This window comes from Chroicocephalus ridibundus, chromosome 1 (assembly GCF_963924245.1).
Source record: "Chroicocephalus ridibundus chromosome 1, bChrRid1.1, whole genome shotgun sequence".
NCBI classification, from domain to species: Eukaryota; Metazoa; Chordata; class Aves; order Charadriiformes; family Laridae; genus Chroicocephalus; species Chroicocephalus ridibundus.
The window spans coordinates 206,374,889-206,395,333 of NC_086284.1; the positions used below are offsets into that span (position 1 = coordinate 206,374,889).

At 40.9% G+C, this 20,445-nt stretch overlaps 1 protein-coding gene across 4 annotated transcripts in view; it reads left to right on the top strand.

The window, feature by feature from the left end:
- RELN (reelin) overlaps window positions 1-20,445 on the top strand; it is a 294,950-nt gene that overhangs the window by 121,469 nt on the left and 153,036 nt on the right. For all 4 annotated transcript variants that reach the window (XM_063323481.1, XM_063323482.1, XM_063323483.1 and 1 more), the window contains exons 5-7: window positions 6,651-6,683; window positions 7,873-7,951; window positions 15,888-15,984. In XM_063323481.1, the coding sequence (XP_063179551.1) occupies window positions 6,651-6,683; window positions 7,873-7,951; window positions 15,888-15,984 (209 nt within the window). The remainder of the gene's footprint in view (window positions 1-6,650; window positions 6,684-7,872; window positions 7,952-15,887; window positions 15,985-20,445) is intronic.

The window sequence follows — 20,445 nt, forward strand, 5'->3', positions numbered from 1 at the left end:
GATATACACGATGATGTGAAAGTAGCAAGGAATCTCAGAAATCATGTTCACTGTGACTGTCCACCCTCAGATGTGCATTAGTAAATCCTAACAGAGTTAATGGCATTTGTGCAGTGAAAGGAAAGTGTAGTTCTTATTTTTAAGAGAGTTAGAGGATGATAAAGGGCAGCGTTAAGGGATGGCAAAGCCAAACAAGCAGCCCCATGTCTAATGTAAATAGAATAAGGAATGATACCATAGGGAAAGACACCAAGGAAAGTAAAATAATCACTTGAAAATGTGTGTATTCAGCATATGATAAATATTTTAGGAAGCTAGAGAGATCTTTGAGAAGTGGTGTAAGCTTTTAAAATTTATAAGAATTTTATTGATATTGAAAGAGACATAAAAATTATCAGACAAAAGAGTTAATCCAGCACAAATAGGCAAGAAAACAAAAACTGTATAAGCCAAGAAAAGATAGATGTCTTAGAAACACTTTTAAGGACAAATAATGTTAATGACTGATAATATTCTTGCCAATAATATTTTTAATTAACAATCTCTTTAACTTGTTGATCTACTAACAAAATAAATGGAAAATAAGGTAGACTTATTATTGCAGAGATTGATTCATATTTATTCCTGGCTTGAGTAGAACAAAAATCATACATTAATAAACAGGAGCATAATTAAAACGGAGCTGGCAAAACATCCGACCTGGCTACGTTGCACTGTAGATCTCCAAAGGCTTTAGGTCTGTATGACTACAGCGATGCTGCTGGGAGGAGCAGCTCGCGGTGCAGGGATGGATGCGGCCGGCACTCGTGTCACACAACCCCGCCTGCCTCTACCCCACCAAGTAAGGCGCTAAAGGGCTAAGGAGACCATTTCCCCGGTAGACTAGGTAACTTTGGACCCGTAGTCCAATTCTTTGGAATAAGAGCCACGCTGGGAGATCTGTGAGCATGTAATTTAGTTCTGACTGACTAGAGGAGAATCTCAGAACAGTAAAACCGAAGAGATGAAAAAGATGAAGGATGTTGTTCCCTCCTACTGCAAAATCTTTCCTTGCAGCATAGTTCCCAGAATTTTATACAATCCCATACTCAATGCCACAAATTACAGGATTGGGATTCCTTTCTTAAGAAACCACTCTACCATCTGACAGATGTCTCCTTATGAAAGTAAATCCTGAGAATTGGACCAAACTCTCTTTTATTTGATAGCTTCCGCCTGAATGTTTGTGGAAGACCTTTTAGGCATATTTTGGACCTTGTAAATATGGCTTTAAGAACACTCTGAAAAACAAATGCACAGCAGATTGCCCGCTCTCAGGCTTGACCAGAGCAGTATTTTACAGAAGAGAAGACTGGAGCTCAGAGCTGACATATTGTTCCTTGGCTTATGTGTCAGGGAGAATAATGCAGCCCTCCGGCAACACACTGGCTCTCTCTAGGGGGATGCTCAGCCTCTATCATTCAATAGCAACTTTGTTTACCAGTAGAGAGAAAGTATTGGCCGGAGTCTAAATAAAAGCATTAATTTTCTTTTTCATCTTCATCTGGCTGCTAATGACAAGGAGATTAGACTTTTTCATAATCTGCAAAGCAGAATATACCTCTCTCCACATCTTGTTTGCGATGAAGTGATGAGCAACAGCTAAAGGCTGCTGGCTGCTGAACTCTGAGCACAGTGTTTGTCTGGGATCATTTGAGCATTTGTGTTTCTGTAATTCACTTTTCCTTTATACTTTAAAAAAAAAAGTCCAACATTCTGAAAAAACTAAAATAAGACTTTGGTTCTTATTTTTCCACTGACATCAGGACCATAACCAAATCTTGCTTCTCTCCTCACATGCCAACTCCTCTCTCTGAAGATGACAATCCCTTCCCACTTCTCTCCTATTTCCCTCCCTTCCGATATAACCAAAACAGGGCATATTTTTCTATCAGTTTAACCTTTCAGTAGCCTTGCTTCATCCACAGAAAATTTTAACCTTTTACTCCAAAATATGCCTTCATTCTCCCCCCATCCCATTGACACAGAGCCCCACAATAACCCCATTGACTTCTGAATTCCCCATTGCTTTCCTCAAGTTTCTCACGCTTCCAGTTTGACTGTGGCCTTTCTCCCTTTGAATCACTTTGTATTGGGTACTTTCTTCTGTGCTTTTCCTTACCAAAGGGATCGCCTTGTCTTACAAGGCAAGAATCCTACATTTCCTTACGTTTTCTCATATTGTATTTGCTCACGCCTCTTCAATTGTGAACTCTGTTGAGCTCCATTTCCATTCTTTGCTTAGTACAATGTGTCTCTTATAAAGCGCTGTATATACTCAGGGTGCTAGTTAAAAATCAAATAATAAATTCATTTACTTTACTTTTTTAAAAAGGTCCAACATTCTCATTCAAGCTAAGATGCATTTTGGAGCCACATAAATACTGATTCTAAATTTAAAACCATCCAAACAAGTGCCCAAGGAACATCTAAAAAAGTGGATCGTGTTTTAAAGTATGAACTAAGATGGCCTTTTTATCCCTCTCTCAGTCTGAAATATTGTATACCTCTTTTTAATTTTTAAACATTTTACATTTTTGCACTTTATAGCTGCTTTGCCCCATATAATATTTTTTATCTTTGTCGTGTTACGCAAGGAAACTCCATTTCACTTCAACCACACTGTATGGCCTACTGTACAGTCCATATTGTTTTGAAATAAGTAGTTCAATAAATACCTGCACGTGGGTCAGGGCAACCCCATTTATCAGTTCAGGCTGGGGGATGGAGGGATTGAGAGCAGCCCTACCTAGAAGGACTTGGGGATACTGGTGGATGAAAAGCTGTACGTGAGCCAGCAATGTGCGCTCATAGCCCAGAAGGCCAAACATATGCTGGGCTGCATCAAAAAAAACGTGGCCAGCAGGTCGAGGGAGGTGATTCTGCCCCTCTACACTTCTCTTGTGAGACCCCACCTGGAGTACTGCATGCAGCTCTGGAGTCCTCAGCACAGGAAGGACATGGACCTGTTGGAGCGGGTCCAGAGGAGGGACACAAAGATGATCAAAGGGCTGGAGCGCCTCTCCTGTGAAGACAGGCTGAGAGAGTTGGGGTTGTTCAGCCTGGAGAAGAGAAGGCTCTGGGGAGATCTTATAGCCACCTACCAGTACTTAAAGGGGGCCTACAGGAAAAATGGGGACAGACTTCTTAGCGGGGCCTGTTGCGATAGCACAAAGGGTAATGTTTTTTAACTAAAAGAGGGCAGATTCAGACTAGATTTAAGGAAGAATTTTTTTACAGTGAGGGTGGTGAAACACTGGAACAGGTTGCCCAGAGAGGTGGTAGATGCCCCATCCCTGGAAACGTTCAAGGTCAGGTTAGTCGGGGCTCTGAGCAACCTGATCTAGATGAAGATGTCCCTGCTTATTGTAGGGGCGTTGGACCAGATGACCTTTAAACATCCCTTCCAACCCAAACTATTCTATGATTCTATGAAATTGATGAAAAAGGCAGATCTGAAAATATTTTAAAACTACTACAACTGATTTTGTGTGATGTTCTAAATTTCTATTATTTTGGGGACCTTAACTACAAGACTTGAGGATTAACACAGTGCTGTTTTGCAATGAAATATAAAATGTAATCCAGAAATTATTCATAGGGAGATTAAAGTCTAGGTTTATCACCTCATTAAACTGTACCTTCACAGTCTTCTGTCATATTCAGCTCTGAAATTTGAATTACAAATTAGATGAAGGAATACCTGAGGCAAAAATGCTTGGGCTTCTCAGATCCTGTAAAGATTTGGGAAACAAAACCCCTCCTCAACATAAGGTCTTTATTTGTAAGAACAACCTTTTCTCCAACGTTTCATGTTTGATTAACTCAACTCCACCTTTACTTTTTGAAGTGAGTGGTCAGTAGCACTAGTATGTATCTGCACAATTTCCTTCATTTCTCCCTATCGGTAAGCAGTTTTATTTTGCAATATACTATGCGTATAACTGAAGAGCTGTTTCAGGAAGAATTCTCAGATCCCAATTTTGTATTCTTTAGTCACCCTAACAGCTAGTAACATTTAAAAAAATGCTGAAATCAAAGGAGTTTGCAAATGTAAAGATGCCGAGTTTGTGCTATACCTGTGCCGTTTGGCTGAATGCTGAAATTTTGCACAATAACTTCAGAAAGTATCATTAGTAATTGTGTGTATCTTGGTGTCGTGGTGTCCTCAAACCAGGACACCTGAGCAGGACTGTCTTTCATAGAAAGCCTCTTCCAAAAAGCGATGCCAAGTGACCTGGGATGAATGAGAACCTTTGTTTTCATTTTGAGTTCTGAACGGCTCTCGTTGGAGAGGAAGGTCTCTTTCAATTGAGTTGCTCTCAAAGACTAATGAAATTTGCGTGGTCGACTAATGAGTCTGCCCATGACGTGGCCTGACACACCCGTCCTCCTCACAGATGAGCACTAGCAGAGTGGCTCAGCCACACCTGTGTTCACAACGCGTCATCGCTTAGCGATGAACTGGAACTAATGAAAAGGGGTAATACAGAGCATCAGAGACAGAGGTCTTATTTTAAGCGCAGCCTCTTACAACATCATGAGTATTTAAAATCCTATGCCATAATGTATTTATTTTCCTACAGGCAAAATCCAGGACAGCCTGTGTTGCTCAATCTGGGAAATAATTCAGTTAATCCAGTTTAATCCGTTTCTCCAGTGCAAAGAGGTTTTATGAGTTTTCTAGAGAAATTTATACATGCCTCCATGGAGGAAAACAAGGCCTGTGACTGTAAGGGACAAATGGAGTCTTTCCCTGTGTAGTATCCACCAGTGCAGCCCAGTGTTACCCTGGAGACAGTGCCAAGTTTAAGGTGCAATTGGAGTTGTTTTGCTCCGGATTTTGTACCGTCATGATGAGAGGTCTTGGCCATTGCTTGAATCTTTATTGGCATTTCTGTTGGGGAAGACAAGATGCCACGGATAAGTTTCTTGTATAAAAAATGGAGCAAGTTAGCAGCATAGAGGAAAAAAAAAAAAGATTTCATATTTCTGCATGTCTGCAATTTCTATTCAGCATCAGACTCTTAAGAATGCCTTTGCTCTTGCTGAAGTGAAGCTTTCAGTGGTTCTGTGGTTGTTTTCAGCATTGCCTGTGTGTATATATATATTTTTTATATATATGTATATACACACACAGGGTTACTGGATGGAGTAAAACCTGTCGGTCTTCCAACTTGTAAGTCAGTTAAATCAAAGGTTTCTGTTTAAGCTAAATCCAGGCTGCTTGCCATCCTTTTCTGATCTGCAGATACCTCAGTTGTTTCTTGCTCAATCTTCCTAATCACCAACTTCCCCGTGAAATGTTGCCATTTCATTACAGAATGTCACGCCTCCATGCAAACCCAGTGTTTAGGGGGAAAGCAGGAAGAGAAAAACAAAATTCTTGAGATTCGTGTTGGACTTTCTATTCAAATGACTGTGTGTGAGGGCCCTACACAGATTGCTGCATTCATTTTTATGTTTATTTTTAATCTATTTTTAATTCGTCAGATGTTGTGACAGAAATTGCAGTACTTCAGTAATTTTTTGCAAATACGCTGAAGAAATCAGGAGTACTGACACAATTTAGGTCAGCGCCAACAAGAAGCACAGAATCATCAAAAGAATCCTGGCTTCAGAAATTCTCTTTTTTTGGTGTTCTATTTGCCAAAGTACAAAATACCGCTAGAAATATAGCTGCGTGGACAAGGTACTGAGAAACAAAGAAGGTACCTCCTCCCTGGGAGCTTGTTTACATGCACCCTCTTTGCCCCCGTGAAAAGAGGCGTAACTGACTTTGGATTTAAAATTGGGCAAGTCTATGAATGTAGCAACTTCCATGGACTCTCTAACAGACTGTGTAGCCACCTTCTAGACTCCCCCATATTTTTTTGATGTAGCTGTGCCCTTATAGATACATTCTATTTTAATTCGTGTAATTTTACACCAAGACTCCTATTGCAAAGTGTTAGGAGAAGACTATTCAATCGAATTTTGCCACTTCACACACCACCCCCCAGCACACAGTGTGTCTTCACCATTTTCTACTGTTTCCCAGAAGACAAAGGCGTACTGGGCAATTGATTCAGCAAGGCATGTGAAAATGTGCTTTAAAATAAGTGTTTGATGCAGTGATTTGCTGAGTCAATGCCTTACTTGTTGCTTTAGAAATATTTTTTGTTGGAATTTTTTCTCCCAACAATACACCTAGTAAAATGTCATCCAGTGCAGTATAAAGGGTCCAAGCGTGACGTCTTCACCTCCCCTAGACTGTTTCTTTTGTTCAGCCTAATTTCCACTCTCTTAGTCAATCTTTATCCAAATTATTTCTAATAATATCTCATAATCCTAGACTAGAAGTGATCCTTCTTACCTTGCTGTACAACCATTTCTGTCTTTCATTCATTATTGATGCTTATTTTAATTAGAGAATATTTATTTTTTCCTTTCCTATTAGATTTTTATAAGTTTCAGCGTGTATCACATTTTTCATAATTAAACTGTCAGGATAGCTGACTTAAGAGAACATGTACTGTATGATTTGTTTTATGCTGAATCGATTTTTAATGCTGCAATTAAGCCCTGATCATAGAAGATACTCATGCATTGCGTGTCTTTGTTCTCCACAGCCCCAACAGAAGCTCCCCTCCATCCTCACCTAGGTAGGTGATTTGTCATTCTTATTACTAAAACTCAGAATCACTAACTTTATTATAATAAACAATGTATAAGGTCATATGAAACTAGCTCTGGGGAATTCAAATAAAAATGAGACTCATAAAACGAATTGAATTATGTCTAATTCTGATTAGTTGTTTTTTCATTGTGATTTTTATTGCTGTTTGTTTATTGCCTTTGAGCCCTTGCAGCGCGAGTATATCATGCTGCAGAGCTTTTCTTCCTAGCCCTGTGATAGAGCATCTGTTTGCGTGAGAACCCACAACCCCCGGCGTGGGACAGCCCCCCCACACCAGTGCCGGGCCACTGGGAGGGAGGTTTTGTCCCAGTGCACCCGGGGAGCAGGGCGCTGCTTCTCCTGCTCTCCAAACAGAGCACAGAGCACGACCCGGAGCTCCCGCCCTGCACCCATTAACCCTGCTCTGCAAATTGATTAATCTGGGGCAGATTTTGGCATCCTTGCTCTGTTTGAATAGCAGGTGGCAGTCACTTCATTCATTTAATGGAAGTATTTGTAGAGAAAGGTCTGTTTAATAAAAATAGAGCTGCCAAAGTTTTGGGATTTTTTTTTGGTCATCTTTCTTAAGGGATACAGGAAATCTAGGGGGAAAGATGGAGTCCAGAGCTTGCAGACTTGCAAGGTTAGAAACATTTGCATAACATAACTCACAGTTTATATCCCTTCCATGAGCTGACCTTTACTGCCAGCTCCACTGATAGGAGCAGAGCAATTCCAATGAGTGCATGGATTTTTGCCTATCGGTTATCAGAATGAACCCCCTGACTAGTGCACTCACTGGGACACCTCATCCCTCCCTGTGCCAGTGTTTCCAAAATCTGGATTCGAAAGGAGTTTTTCTGCACATTCAGAGCAACCAAAAATTTGGAACAAAAGGTCTTAAAACACTTAGTATGTATTTGAAGACTGCATCTTTTCATAGCCATCGCACTTTGGTGATGGACTGGGAGACTTAATTTTATGTGGTACTATGATCCAGAGGAAGCCAAGAAACCTGTAGCTGAGGAAACCCTGCTTTTGTAAGTAGCATAATTTAAAAAGCTGGTTTCCTCATTTTACAATGCGTTACTTTAGCTCTAGGTGAGGCAGCACTTAAAAAGCACTGGATGATTACACTGGATTTTTTTTCATATAGTGCTTTCTTTTCTTTGCAGCTGAAATGCACAGTGACAGCATTATCCTACGAGATGACTTTGACTCTTACCATCAGCAAGAATTGAATCCTACCATGTGGTGAGTTTCAGGCTTCTGCTTCCCTTCATACACATTTGAGCAAATTAAAACATTGTGGTTATTATAGTGAAATATTTGTATTATATTAATTCCCAGATACCCCAGCTCACATTGGTATAAGCTTATGTGTGTCTTTGCTCCATTGGGACCTAAATACATTAGGTTATTAATTAATTGATTAATGAGTCACTGAGAAATTCTAAGGCATGAAGTGAGTGACAAATTCTCATTGACTTCAAATTTCGAATTAATCTAAAAATAGAAAGGAGTAGAGCTGAGCTCAGTGAGTATTTTTATATGAAGATTCTGGTTTCTTGAAATCATCGTCATTTCATGGAAAAGGTAATGCATATCAATAAATAAACTGTTTTTTCCATTTTTTTTTTTATTTCATGTTCTTGTTCATGTAGTACATATTTCTGGTGAAGCTAACTATAGTAAAAACTCATTTTAAATCGAAATCAAATGTTTCCAAATCATCCAAAAGAAAAATTTAACTGGAATTAAATACCTCCATCTAATTTTCAGCTGCTGAAAATGTTTAAGGTTGATTTTTTTCTTTTTTTGTGAAAGGCAATTTTTTTTCAAAACTTTTGTACTGTATAAGAAGGAAGACCCTTCCCTTCCCAGCTCTATACAGCAACTCCCAATTCCTAGGTCTTTTCCATTCAATGGGATTCCTGGGTAGGGTTTTTCATATTACCACAGTCTACACCTCAAACAGCAAGCACAGGTTGTTATCATTCTTTAACCAATAGATGCTGTTGGAGAATCTCGGGACTCCATGTGCATAATAAGGCAAGGACAATTTAGGACAGGTCAGGCAGAAGCTTTATTAACTCCGATCACAGTGAGAGAGCACTGGGACAGCATCTCCCCCTCTGCTCCTCCACTCTCTGCCAAGTGACGGCAGAGACCCAACCCATACAGTGTTTCGGAAAACAAGGAAAGAGGTGAGGAAAAGCAATCATTTCAATGTAAATAAAGCCAGATATCCATCACCAGCAGAGGTGGACTCCTTGAGTCGCTGGCACAGTTCTAAGGACTCCAACAGCAAATAACATGACAAGATGGAGAGATGGCTGTTGGCGGAGCCCATGGGAGTGGTGCACCCAGTGTTGTCTTAGCTCAGGAGTGGTGAGTTGGAAACAATCGCAGACTGGTGGCTTCTAGTCAAAAGGAATGTTCTTTTAGCAAAGGTGATTCTTAGCCGGACCTCTCAATCTTAAATATTAATAATTTTACCACCACAATGATCACAGTGGTAGAGTCCCATTTCATATGATATATGTATGCACAGCACAAAAGAGGAAGTTATAGGTCTCTTATAGTACAAAACCGATTCTATTCTGTAGAGTAAATATTTCTACTGGTCGTACTGTACCCAGATAAACCCATCTATAGGTCTTAACATGAAGTTTTGAAGGTTGGAGTCCCCTTTTTTTATATGAGATTATTACTGAGTTTTCTATTCCTTCCAATCCTATTTCATAAATATAATTATTTGTATTGATTTAATTCATACAAAACACAGAAATATTTTACTGGATTAGTTTGTCTTCAGATACGTTCTTGACGGGGATTTTAGCAGTTACCTGCATTTGTTAGTTCGGAATACATATGTTCTGTGAAATCTGACTTCATTTTCCTTTTCATTAAGGCTTGTCACAGTTTTCCATCTGTGCAGGTCTTTCACAGTTCCACCATCTCATGTAAAAAGATTGTGCTTTAGGAATTTTATGGATATTTTTCTTTTGCACGTACTTATTGAAATACTTTTTAGTATGTGCCTACTATTTTTCCTCTTTTTGTTCCTTTTGTATCATCTCTTTATATGTTTTTCTGGACAGATGCATTAAGGACCTGGAATACTATAATATAAAAAAAAAAATATCTTTTTTTATGGGAATGAATAGATCAAGGACTCTTAATGGGTTACAGAATAGCTGCCAAGGTAGATAGCTTTAGCAGCAGAGTGTTAAATGGACTTGAGTGGAAAGAAATGAGAGGAGGCATTATTTCCCTGCAGACGTCTCATAACTCACAGAGGGCCTGTCTGTTGGGAGCTTCTGTAATTTATTTATCCATTGCTCTCTTATCTTTAAATTCATCCTTGCTTTATAGCAGTCTCAACAGAGAAATTTCAGACTAAAAGAGCCCCCAGTCTCCTGCTCCTTTTGTCCCCAAGATTTGGGGTTGGTTCCCCTGGAGTAACCTTGACACACCGTGGTTGGTGGGTCAGTGCAGGGAGGTGTGTGCTGGGAGAGAGGGTCCCAAAACTAGCCACAATCCTGAGACAGATTTTCCTGTAATAACACCAGAAAGCAAACATCTTCAGCAATGCTGAATAGAAGCGGAGCACAAGCAAAAGAAAACAGTCATGAGGTGTCACGAGCTTCTCTGCATAAAGGATTTCTACAGCAGCTCTGCCTCCAGTGAAGACCCGCTTAGTGGCAGAAAGCTCATTCTTGTTTGATTGTCTAGTGGGAGTTAAATCAGGGATTATTAACAGTCTACGCCATCCACCCTAAAATTGCATTTTTTTTTTCCCCTGGCAGCTGCTAAAATCCCATCTTTATCACAAACAATTGCGGTAGCTGCGAGCGCGGTATTTCCAGCCCCGCTCAGACCGCGGGCTGCTGCGCTGGGAGCGTGCGGAGGCAGCTGCCTTGTGTGTGCCGGTACTCCAGCGGCACCTCCTCACCAGGGGCTGGTTAGGCTAAGCCACTCTAATAATTTCTGAAACCATTATTTGTGGGAAGATGAAAAGAGAAGTATTTATGTTTTCCTATGGTCTTTTCTTCCCAAATCCTACATAACGCTGGCTTGGATGTGATTAATATTGTCCCGCTCCTCCTGATCCCCTTTCTGGCATGTGCAGCTCTGGCAGAGACGTGCGGTCCAAGTGCACAAGCAAAGCATTTTATAGCTTCTGTGTGTGTCTAATTTTATGAGTCCCAGCAGAGCCGGCGTGTCACTCCATCGCTGGGAGAGGCCTCACATCAAATAACTATTTTGCACAAGGGCACTGTATGATTTCGAGAGTGGCTGCCTGTTTTTTTATGGATTTCTGCTCTTTCAAATGCATTAAATGACACATCCAACCCAGCAACCATCTGTTTCTTCAGAGGCTCAGGAGCAGGGAAGGAGCAGCTAGGAGTGTTTCTGGAGCTACAAGGGGAGGAGAAAGGGAAGGCTGGGATGTGGCTCTTTGTAAACAGAAAAATCACAGTACTGGGGAAGGGGTTTCTGACCTAAATCACAGATTGGTGACTAAGAGAGAACAGGGAAAGTGTGAAAGGATGAGGAGAGGAGGAGGCAGCAGGAGGGGACACATAAGGAGAAGGAAGCAGGGAGGATTTCTGTGCTGGAAATGCAGGAGTGGGAGCATGTCTCATCTCTTGTTTTCTTGGGACTCAGCCGCCGTGAGCAGTTTCTTGTGTGGCATGTCCAACTAATTTTTATATTCTTTTCTTCCAGCGTGCAATTATGTCAGAATATGATTATTTCCAAAGTCCCCAACCCGTAGGCACAAGCCCGCTTGCTTAAGCAAAGATTTCCTCATTTCTTGGGTCTCGTTTGCCACCAACTTTACAAAGATCTCTTTGGCTTGTGAAATAACTATGCTTCACACATTTATAAAAGTCCAATACATTTTACATCTGACATGTATTAGCTGTGGAAGTTAATGTACAAGTGACTGGTGGCCCATGAGACTTGCTGAGAACCAATAGGAATGTGTTAGTCCAGCAAGCTCAGGAACCATGGAAGTAATCGATTTCCTCTGTAGGGATGGGAAATCTGCACCGTGTCCTACTTGCCAGGGAAGGGCCAGGGAGTGGCTGGATGAGAAGAGGTCCAATATGGGTGGTATCTGGAAGACTGTCTGGGTCACTGAGCACCTGTTTCTGTGATCATCTTGCCTCCATGTGACCTCATAAAATGTCCCCATAAAAGGGGAATGTAAAAAAGGTGCTATTTAACAACTAAAACAGGCCACCCAAGAACAAATCTAGAAAAAATATTCTGTTTAATCCTATGATAAATGATTTAATGTTTAGACAAAAAGAGGGGAAAAAGAAGATGCATAAATTAGTAAAGAAGGGATGCTAGCATTAATGTATGTTTCTGTATAAAACACTTACTTTTAACAGCAGGGCTGTAGACAACAAGGGATTCAGTACATTTAAAAAAGAAAGACACTGTGCAGAAGCCTGTTGCTGACTAAACTCTCCTTCCCAACTTGATGCAATGTTTCATCTCAAAGCCTATCAGCATTCCAAACAGCAATCACTTAGAGAAGACGTGCTCTTCAAAGATGACATGAAGAAAAGCTGAGCGTGTAAAATCAATCAATAAGAAACGGGTTCCATCACTTCTTCATGGCATATGAGAGATGAAGAGGTACAGTGATATTTCCAGTGGCAAAGAGGTGGAGGAAAGCTTTGTGACAGGAGAGAGAAGTCCTAAAGTGGTTTCCAAATTGCACTAAAACTGCGGGATTAAACTTCAGAAAGATTTATGTTTTAAAATCTCTTGGCAGCTTGAGATGTTTATCTTCTTTATAGTCCAGACATCACAAAAGACATCAGTCAATATAATGTCCACAAACTCAGGTATTGTAGAGGGAAACAAGATGACAAATAGGGAGGAGGAAACAGCAGATGTTTCCCCTTCAGCAAAGTGAAGAACAATAGCAGAGAGAGGTGGGACTCCCTAAGCCAGAGATGAGAGCGATGGCAGGTCTGCAGAGGAGATATCTAGATGAATATGATACACGTCAACAGTGGCAGTGAGTACCAGCTGTGAAGAGAAAGCTGAAGTGATTTTAACGTGCTAAGATTTTAGACCAGGCAGGTGAGAAAGAGAATGTGAAAAGCTGCACCCAGCCAGGGCAATTAATACTGTCTCCCGTTTGTATAAATGGAAAAGAAATTAACCTTCCTGTCTGCACCAGGAGAGGAGCAAATTGGATCATTTCTAAACACGTAATACGATGACGATGGTCTAAGGAACAGCAGAACAATTATCTTACTCTTCATACATTTCTGTCAAGCTACTGAGCAATTTATTGTCAGAAGTAATACGTTTCAAAGAGAGTACTAAGGTTTGAATCAGGATTACCAACAGCCATCCAATTTCTTATGAGAGGAGTCATCCTGGAAAAGATGAGTGATGACAAAAGAGCCGTATTAGAAGGACAGTGTTTCTGGATTTCCAGACGACATTACAGAAACAGAACAGACAAACAGCTGAATCTCTTTGTATTCGTTGAAATATGAGAATTGCAAAATTAAAATATCCCTCGGATTATGTAGCCTGACCTTTTACGGGGGACTAAGTGTTCCTTACATAGTGTTGATAGGCAAAGTTTTCCTGCCATATCTGCCTCTCCCTGCACATATCAGGAGTTCAGGCAGATGCTCCACTATAAAACCCCAAAATGTAGAGTCAGATCATGAAGATAATGCTCATAAACAGCCAGAATCCAGGTATTCTTCTAGTTCCTGTTCTTGTGTTCTTCAGCTATCAGAGTTTAGAGATCAAGTGAAATTTAGATAGTGACAAAACACATCCTCCGTGAACTCTGTTTCTATACTTTCTCTTAACGTACACTTTGGTATGCTCACATGCTCTCTTCTTGCCTTTTAATGAGAAATAAAATTATAGGCCAACTGTGGCTTGTATATTAACTCCTTGAAGTCGATAGGAACTACGTTACTTTATTAGAGGATTTAATTTTCTACTTAAATGCAAAATACTAAATACTTTCAGTGTGAAGTTCTGAATGACTTTATTGACACGCTCATACAAGAAAAAATCTCAAGGATTTTTTACATCTGACTTTGTTTTGGGAAGTGGAGCTGAAACTGACCTTTAATAAAATCTCAGAATAAGGGAGAGATTTGGAAAATGGGAAAGAGGCATTCATCTTTGACTTCTGTAATGGACTTGGGCATAAGAAAGCCAGTCCTGTGCTGAATTCACCCAGGACCAACTGGAGAGACGTAAAATAACCAATGCAATCAATTATTCACCACATCTATGCATCTGAAAACCTAACGTCTATCACTCAGCACAGCTTAGCACTCACAGACCTGCAGGGTATTGTGCAGGGTATTGTACGCGGCACAGAGTTAACCCATTCTGCCAAAAGTGCCCCACATTTGCTGCCCTGGGAAGGTCTCCCAGGAGCCAGGGAGTGGTGGGGAGCCCCAGTCTGCTGCGGGAGCAGAGCAGGAGGTAGCTCCACTTAGTTAAACACATACTTTAAAAATTCATTTAAAGATTATTTCTTATCACTACCTGGATTCACAGCAGCTCACCCTCCCCTACTCAGGTCTTTTGGACGCATGATGCCTGCAGGGAAAAGCTGCCCCAGCCCCATGGGGTACCTGACAGAGCTACCAGCCCCTTCCTAGCAATGCAGCTGGAGATTTCATTTGCCCCATCCAGGACCATGGCAGGATGATGGTTTTCAGTTATTCAGGAACAGAAAAATCCTGCTCCGAGTCTTTACAGAAAGACTTGCAGAGGTTTAACACAACACTTATTAATGAAAAAGCAAACAAGCAATTTAAATTTGGAAAAGAGGTGAAAAAACCCCAAGGAAGTTTGTATTGGAATCAACTAAGATCAATGAAAACCCTCTCATGTCTGTGGGCAGCAAGTCCTTGGAAATCTCCTTGGGATTTCTTCCTTTCCATCCAATTTCCTGTAAGACCTGCCGTCCAGAAATTAGCTGGAGAATGAACAGACAGAAGAAAAGCAAACCTTTGCACACTACTCAACTACATCTGGGCTGTGTACACGGGATTGGGTATTGTGGTGGCATTTTATGTCAGAAAGGGTGGCCAAGTCTGAGGCACTCTGTGTGAAAGAAGCCAAAGAAAAAAATGCCCAAACGCCCTTTACATAAGTCCATTGCACTTAAAACTCTACTAATACCAGTTATCAAAGTACAGACAGACATTAGCAAGAAAAAAGAAGGCTTGGAGTTGCTCCAGGAGGAAATGTTTGCCTGTAGGTTTGATATCAAAGCTGAGCTTTGGATGCTGAAGGCAATGTTGGTCAGCCCCATCGGAGGCAGTTTGGCAGGGGCTGGGAACATCTCCGAGATTTTTTGAAAATCTGCTGGTCGTGCCACGAGCCGATACCCTGATCCTCGAAGGTGAGGGAGAAGGCCCTTCCCTCTCCTCCGCAGTCAGACTGCCTGCAGAGTCCTTCATTTTCAGTTAAGGAATATCAGGAGCGGTGCAATTACTTGGCTCAGCAGCACTTACCAGCCTCTCTGGGATTTTCTTCATAATTTTTCCCCTAAAGGTGAACAGAGTGGCAACTCTCTGTTACCAGGAATATGGGATATAGCAAATATGAACAGAAAGCAGCAGCAAGAGGCGAGTTACAGCAGCTGGGCTGGAGGAGCCTCTCGGTGCCCCGTTTTGGGTAGGGTCTGCAGCCTCAAATCTGCACTTTGGGGTAGATAACCCTGCGGGCTGGAGTGGGGCTGAGCCTGCCCCCTTCTCCTGAGCTGTTCTGTACGGTAACCCTGCAGCAGTGGGTTTGCATACGGTGTATCGAATGTGCAGAAGGATTTTGGAAGAAGAATAACTTCAGGGGAGATTATATATGTAAGAGTTCAACTTGGTTTCCCATGGCGCGATGGTTTTGCAGTCTATGAGCAGGGACACTCCTTGCAGCGAGGACAGTTTGCAGAGAGCAAGTGCTGATTCGCAAGGGCCATTCTCCAGAGGCAGCTCTAGTACATCATACGTACAGTTGCTCAACCTTTATGCTCAGCACCATGATAACAAAACAGTCCAACTTATCTGAGTGTCAAGCTATAGAGTTCTTATTTTCCATTTTGCAAGCCTGATGCAGTCTCAAACGTACGGTTTCTGATTTCCGTTTTGAACGTGGTGTGTTCTTCCCGCAGGTCTGAATGCAGTAACTGCGAGGTTGGCGAGCAGTGCGGTGTGATAATGCACGGCAGCGCCGTCACTTTCTGCGAGCCGTATGGTGCCAGAGAACTGGTAAGTGAAGGCTGGCTCATCTGCCGGGGCTGGGACTGCAGGCTAAGAACCGGGGCTGCGTTGCCTGCAGAGATGTTGGTGTGCTTTGACAGTTTGGAGTTCAGCAGAGAAGCTCTTAAGTAAGGTGACAGGGCCATAAAAGAGGACCCCAGGAACATCCTAGTGTTTTTAACTAGAGATGCAAACCAAAGGTTATTGCAATTTGCAAGGGAAAGTGTCTTGATCAGTGTGCATCCAAGTTACTTAAAGTAAAAAACACTGGAAAGACAAGGAAATAGAACTGTGTTGTCAAACTAGCATCATTCTCTTTTTATTCCTGACAGTGAAATAGAGACAAGGTTCATTTTTCTTCTCTTATTTTATTAGCTGTGTCCCATTTTTTCTTGTCGCTGTTGACAAACGTTAATTTGGTTGTAAAACATGACTTGTGAACAATGCATCCTACAGACTTAAATGCAGCCTGGAGCAAGCACCTGCCAGTCTCAGGAAAGCCTATCTAACAAATTGAGTCATGATGAAGGGGACAGAATTAATTTCATTGGGGGGGTTAGTTTGGTCATAAAATCTCTGTAAGAAACACTAGGGATCATCTGGGTGTGGAAAATGAAGTGAAGGATGTACAACCAATGCCCACGTGTCGATGCTGGGCAGCGAGCTGCAACCATATACTTAAAACGGGAGTTTTGGAAAGCACTGAAAAATTAAAAGACCAGCTCAAGGCCTGTGTAATTCAAAATTAATTTTCATGTTTTCAGCAGTCTTCTGAGTGGAGGGAGAGGCTGATTAGAGCCATTTGAAGAGCACACATGGAAGAGGGCCATAAAACAGAAGTGGTTTTGGCCAGGCATTTTCCCTTCATTTCAGACAGTGACAATTCTTTTAAAAGGGTTAATTTTACACCCATAACTGAGACCAGAATTCCACAAATGCAATGTAGATATTGCTGGTGTGGTGACTGAAAGTCATAAACACATATAAAAGTAATTTAGAAGTTTTACAGATAAAGGAGAATTTCAGTCATTTCCCTCACAGCCAGCTCCAGCCGGGGAACCCTGACAGAGATGCTAAATTGCCTCTCTGCTACTTTGAATCCTATTTGAATGTACTACGCTTCATTAACTGCCTTGAGAAGAGATGCATTGTTTTATGTCCTGTGCAAAAATGAAGTCACACCACTGGGATATTTTTCCCAATTTTTTAACTCATTTTTAGTTGTAGTATTGAGCATAGGTAATACTCCTTTGAAAACAATCTATTTATGGTATTTAGCAAACCCAGGGTCCCAGCTCTGGGAGTTTGAAATTTCATTAATTAGCTGTCTTGTCCCTGCTGATATGTAATTTAGACTATCCTTAGTAATCATGAATTGGCTTCAAAATCTAGTGTTCAACCGTATGTATTGTATTACCGTGTGGTAAAATAGCACTGCCATGGCATCAGGAACTTGGAAAAACTTATTATGATGCCAAAGTGGTGTGATTAAATAATCAGCTGAAAAAATCATCATGCTTATAAACAGTTATCAGCCTAATAATGAAAGTGTTTATAAATATTATGGCAGTGTTGCATAAAAATCAAATCTTTCTGAAGGAACATGCTAATGGCTTAACATTTTGGACAAGCACAGGACGGTGTTCATGCCAGAGGTCTGACCTAGTTTTATTTGTGTGTATGGGCATAGGTTTAAATCCCTATTTTCTTCAAACCAACTTGTTTCTGATTTGTCATCACGTTTCACCGATTTCACAACATGTCTCTTTCTGTCACAAGTTTTAAAGCCTCTTCCATTTCTCCAGTCATTATGCATTTTTATTCTATCACCTTTACTATTTGAATCCTATTCTGTTCCTGCTTGAAACAGCTCTTGAAATCTCGGTTCCTGTTCATGGCTCCTAGTGACACATTATTGCTTTAAAATACTTAGTCAAGAAGAGTTGAATTTGCAAAATGTATTATGTCAACAGCTATGACAGCTGCCGGTTTGCTTCCTTGACCTCCCTCTATTCTCCTGACTCCCAGCAGCCGCCTGTTCCTGCAGGCAGAGGGTTTTTAATGCCAACTGTCTATGGCTCTTGGTGAGAATTTACCACTGGCAAAATCCTGGAAAGATGTATAGAGCCAGAGGTGTTGCAAGCAAAGGAAAATAGCTACTAAAGGCTCCCTTCCAGCCTCTCTGCAGCGTCTGAACTCAGTAGTCCCTTGCACAACTTTGCAAAAAGTTTTTAGTAAGTCTAATGCTTTTTTCTAAGCATTACTGAAATGATTCACGACACAGTGTAAGTCTACGTGAATGCCTCTTCTGTGATAACTGATACATTTAATTTCTTGGTGATATGAGCCACTGAACGCTGATAAAGGGTTTCGTTTTCAAACTAGAACTTGCACAACATAATTAATTGAATGTAAACTGGTATTCATAACTCAAGTCAAAAAGCATTTTGTCATTTGTCATAATGTAAGTGTGATACCTAATACTGAATCAATCCTGATGGAATGGACTTAAATGGGGATGTGCTGGTATTTTTAAAGGATTTATGTAAATGCAGCTTCCCTATTCTTGCTTAACGACTAAAATTACCCATTAGGAATATTCCAAAGAGAGCAAAACTGTATTTTAATTAAAAGTTATGTACAGATAGTGCCAAATATTCAGGTAGTTTTAAAGGTTGCTGTTTGAGATGATTGTGAAGCCTTGGGAATACGTCCCTCTGTCTTAGTTCTCAGAGCATTAATAGCTGTGATAAATTTCCTAAATTCCCATGCATCCTGCTAGAGCACATGTAGTCTTGTTATCAGCTAACCCTCAGTGCATTTCAGTGAAGATACCATTCTTTAATATTTGTAAGAAGTTCCTCTCCGCATGTAATATGCATGTAGAAAAGAAACAAAACACGCCAAAAACTCATGCGGGTCTCCATCCATTACTTTCAAAGGCATCGTTTCATGACTACCTCAACAAGGTGCATGCCAGCACTGGAAGAAGTCCAGTCCCTTTTGGTCTTCTGCATCACCGCCTGTCCCCTCCTGACGGGGGGAGAGTTGGCATCTGTATGAGCATTGGTGGGCCGCATGGCAAAAGACACCAGAAAATTAATCCAGGTTAAAATTGACTTGCAAAGGAAAAAGACTATTAGTTTAACAAAAGTCAGCTTTTTGAGCTGATTTAGCATGTAGCTACCCAAAGGCTGATGTTAGTACATGGAAGGGAATGGAGGGAGCTACCGCCTATTTATTAATCACATACATTTGAATATACATTCTGAATGTACACTTGCAAAGATATGGAAATTCTTTTGAAAGTTTCCGAAGACAGAAAAGGCAATACAGGTGACTGAGACATAACTTTTGTTCTGTGTCAATAGAGTCCTAAATAACAGTCAGAAAACATCTGCACGTAGGACTTGGTTTTGTTCAGTGTCATGCAGCGATGCACAGGGTAATAAGGGACTTCAGACATGAGAGAGGTCTCTCTCAGCAGTTTTCATGTTTATCTGCATAGTAGATAATTAAAGAGCGCGGGAATACCTGATAATGGAAGAATCTCTGCTTTCACCGTGTGACTCAGGGAAATTATGCAGAAATTGTACTGTTCATCATTACAAAATGCTGATGAAATTGCCTTTGTAATACTGCCATAGTTAATGGGAACTTGAAAGAACGTAGCATATTCCAAGTCATTGAGTCTAATCTTTACTTGGGTGCTGGCTTTTTTAGAAATTGAGTTTAGTGTCCATGAGTTCAAATGTTTATCTATATTTTGCAGATTACCACTTTTTTTCCATTCTTATCTACTATTCCATTTCCTCTACATCACTCATACAAGTAAAGCAGGAGGATCATTCAAGTCCTCCAGGTGGTCCGCTTGGAGCTGCCTCCATACAGACTGCCAGCTGAGCTCTGGTAGCCAAAGCCTGCTAGCCCCACGACCTTATTTCTGGGGCTGAATTTGCTCAGAAGTTTGACTTCTCTGTAGCATAACCACGATATGATGTGGTCCATGGATGCAGATCACAAGGAGCGCATCCGATGGAAGAGTCTGTTGCTGCTGTCATGGGAAATGACATGAAGTATTGATGCGTAGGGTCTGACAGGGGCGGACAGCTCCAAGGTCTCAAAATCCAGGATGAAGACATCACTGGAAAAAATATCAGATTAATTTATTTAAAGTGTTTGCTGTCCCTGTTCTTCCAATTAGATGACTTTTTTTTAAGATTGTGTAAACTTGCTGTCTGGCCAGGTCATGCCTTTTTTCCTTTTCTCTTTTGATCTAATGCTGCTATTGTCTTTCTGCTTGTACATTTTTCCTTCTTCACTGTAGCCTCTAAAGTCTGTTTATAATGATAAATTACATCTTTGTTGGGTCTTTTGCTAAAGTGAATGAACCAAATTTTGAGTCTCCTCTTTTTGGGGTGTTGTCCAGTTGGTCTTTCTGCTTGATGAACAGTTGCAATGATTTTTCAG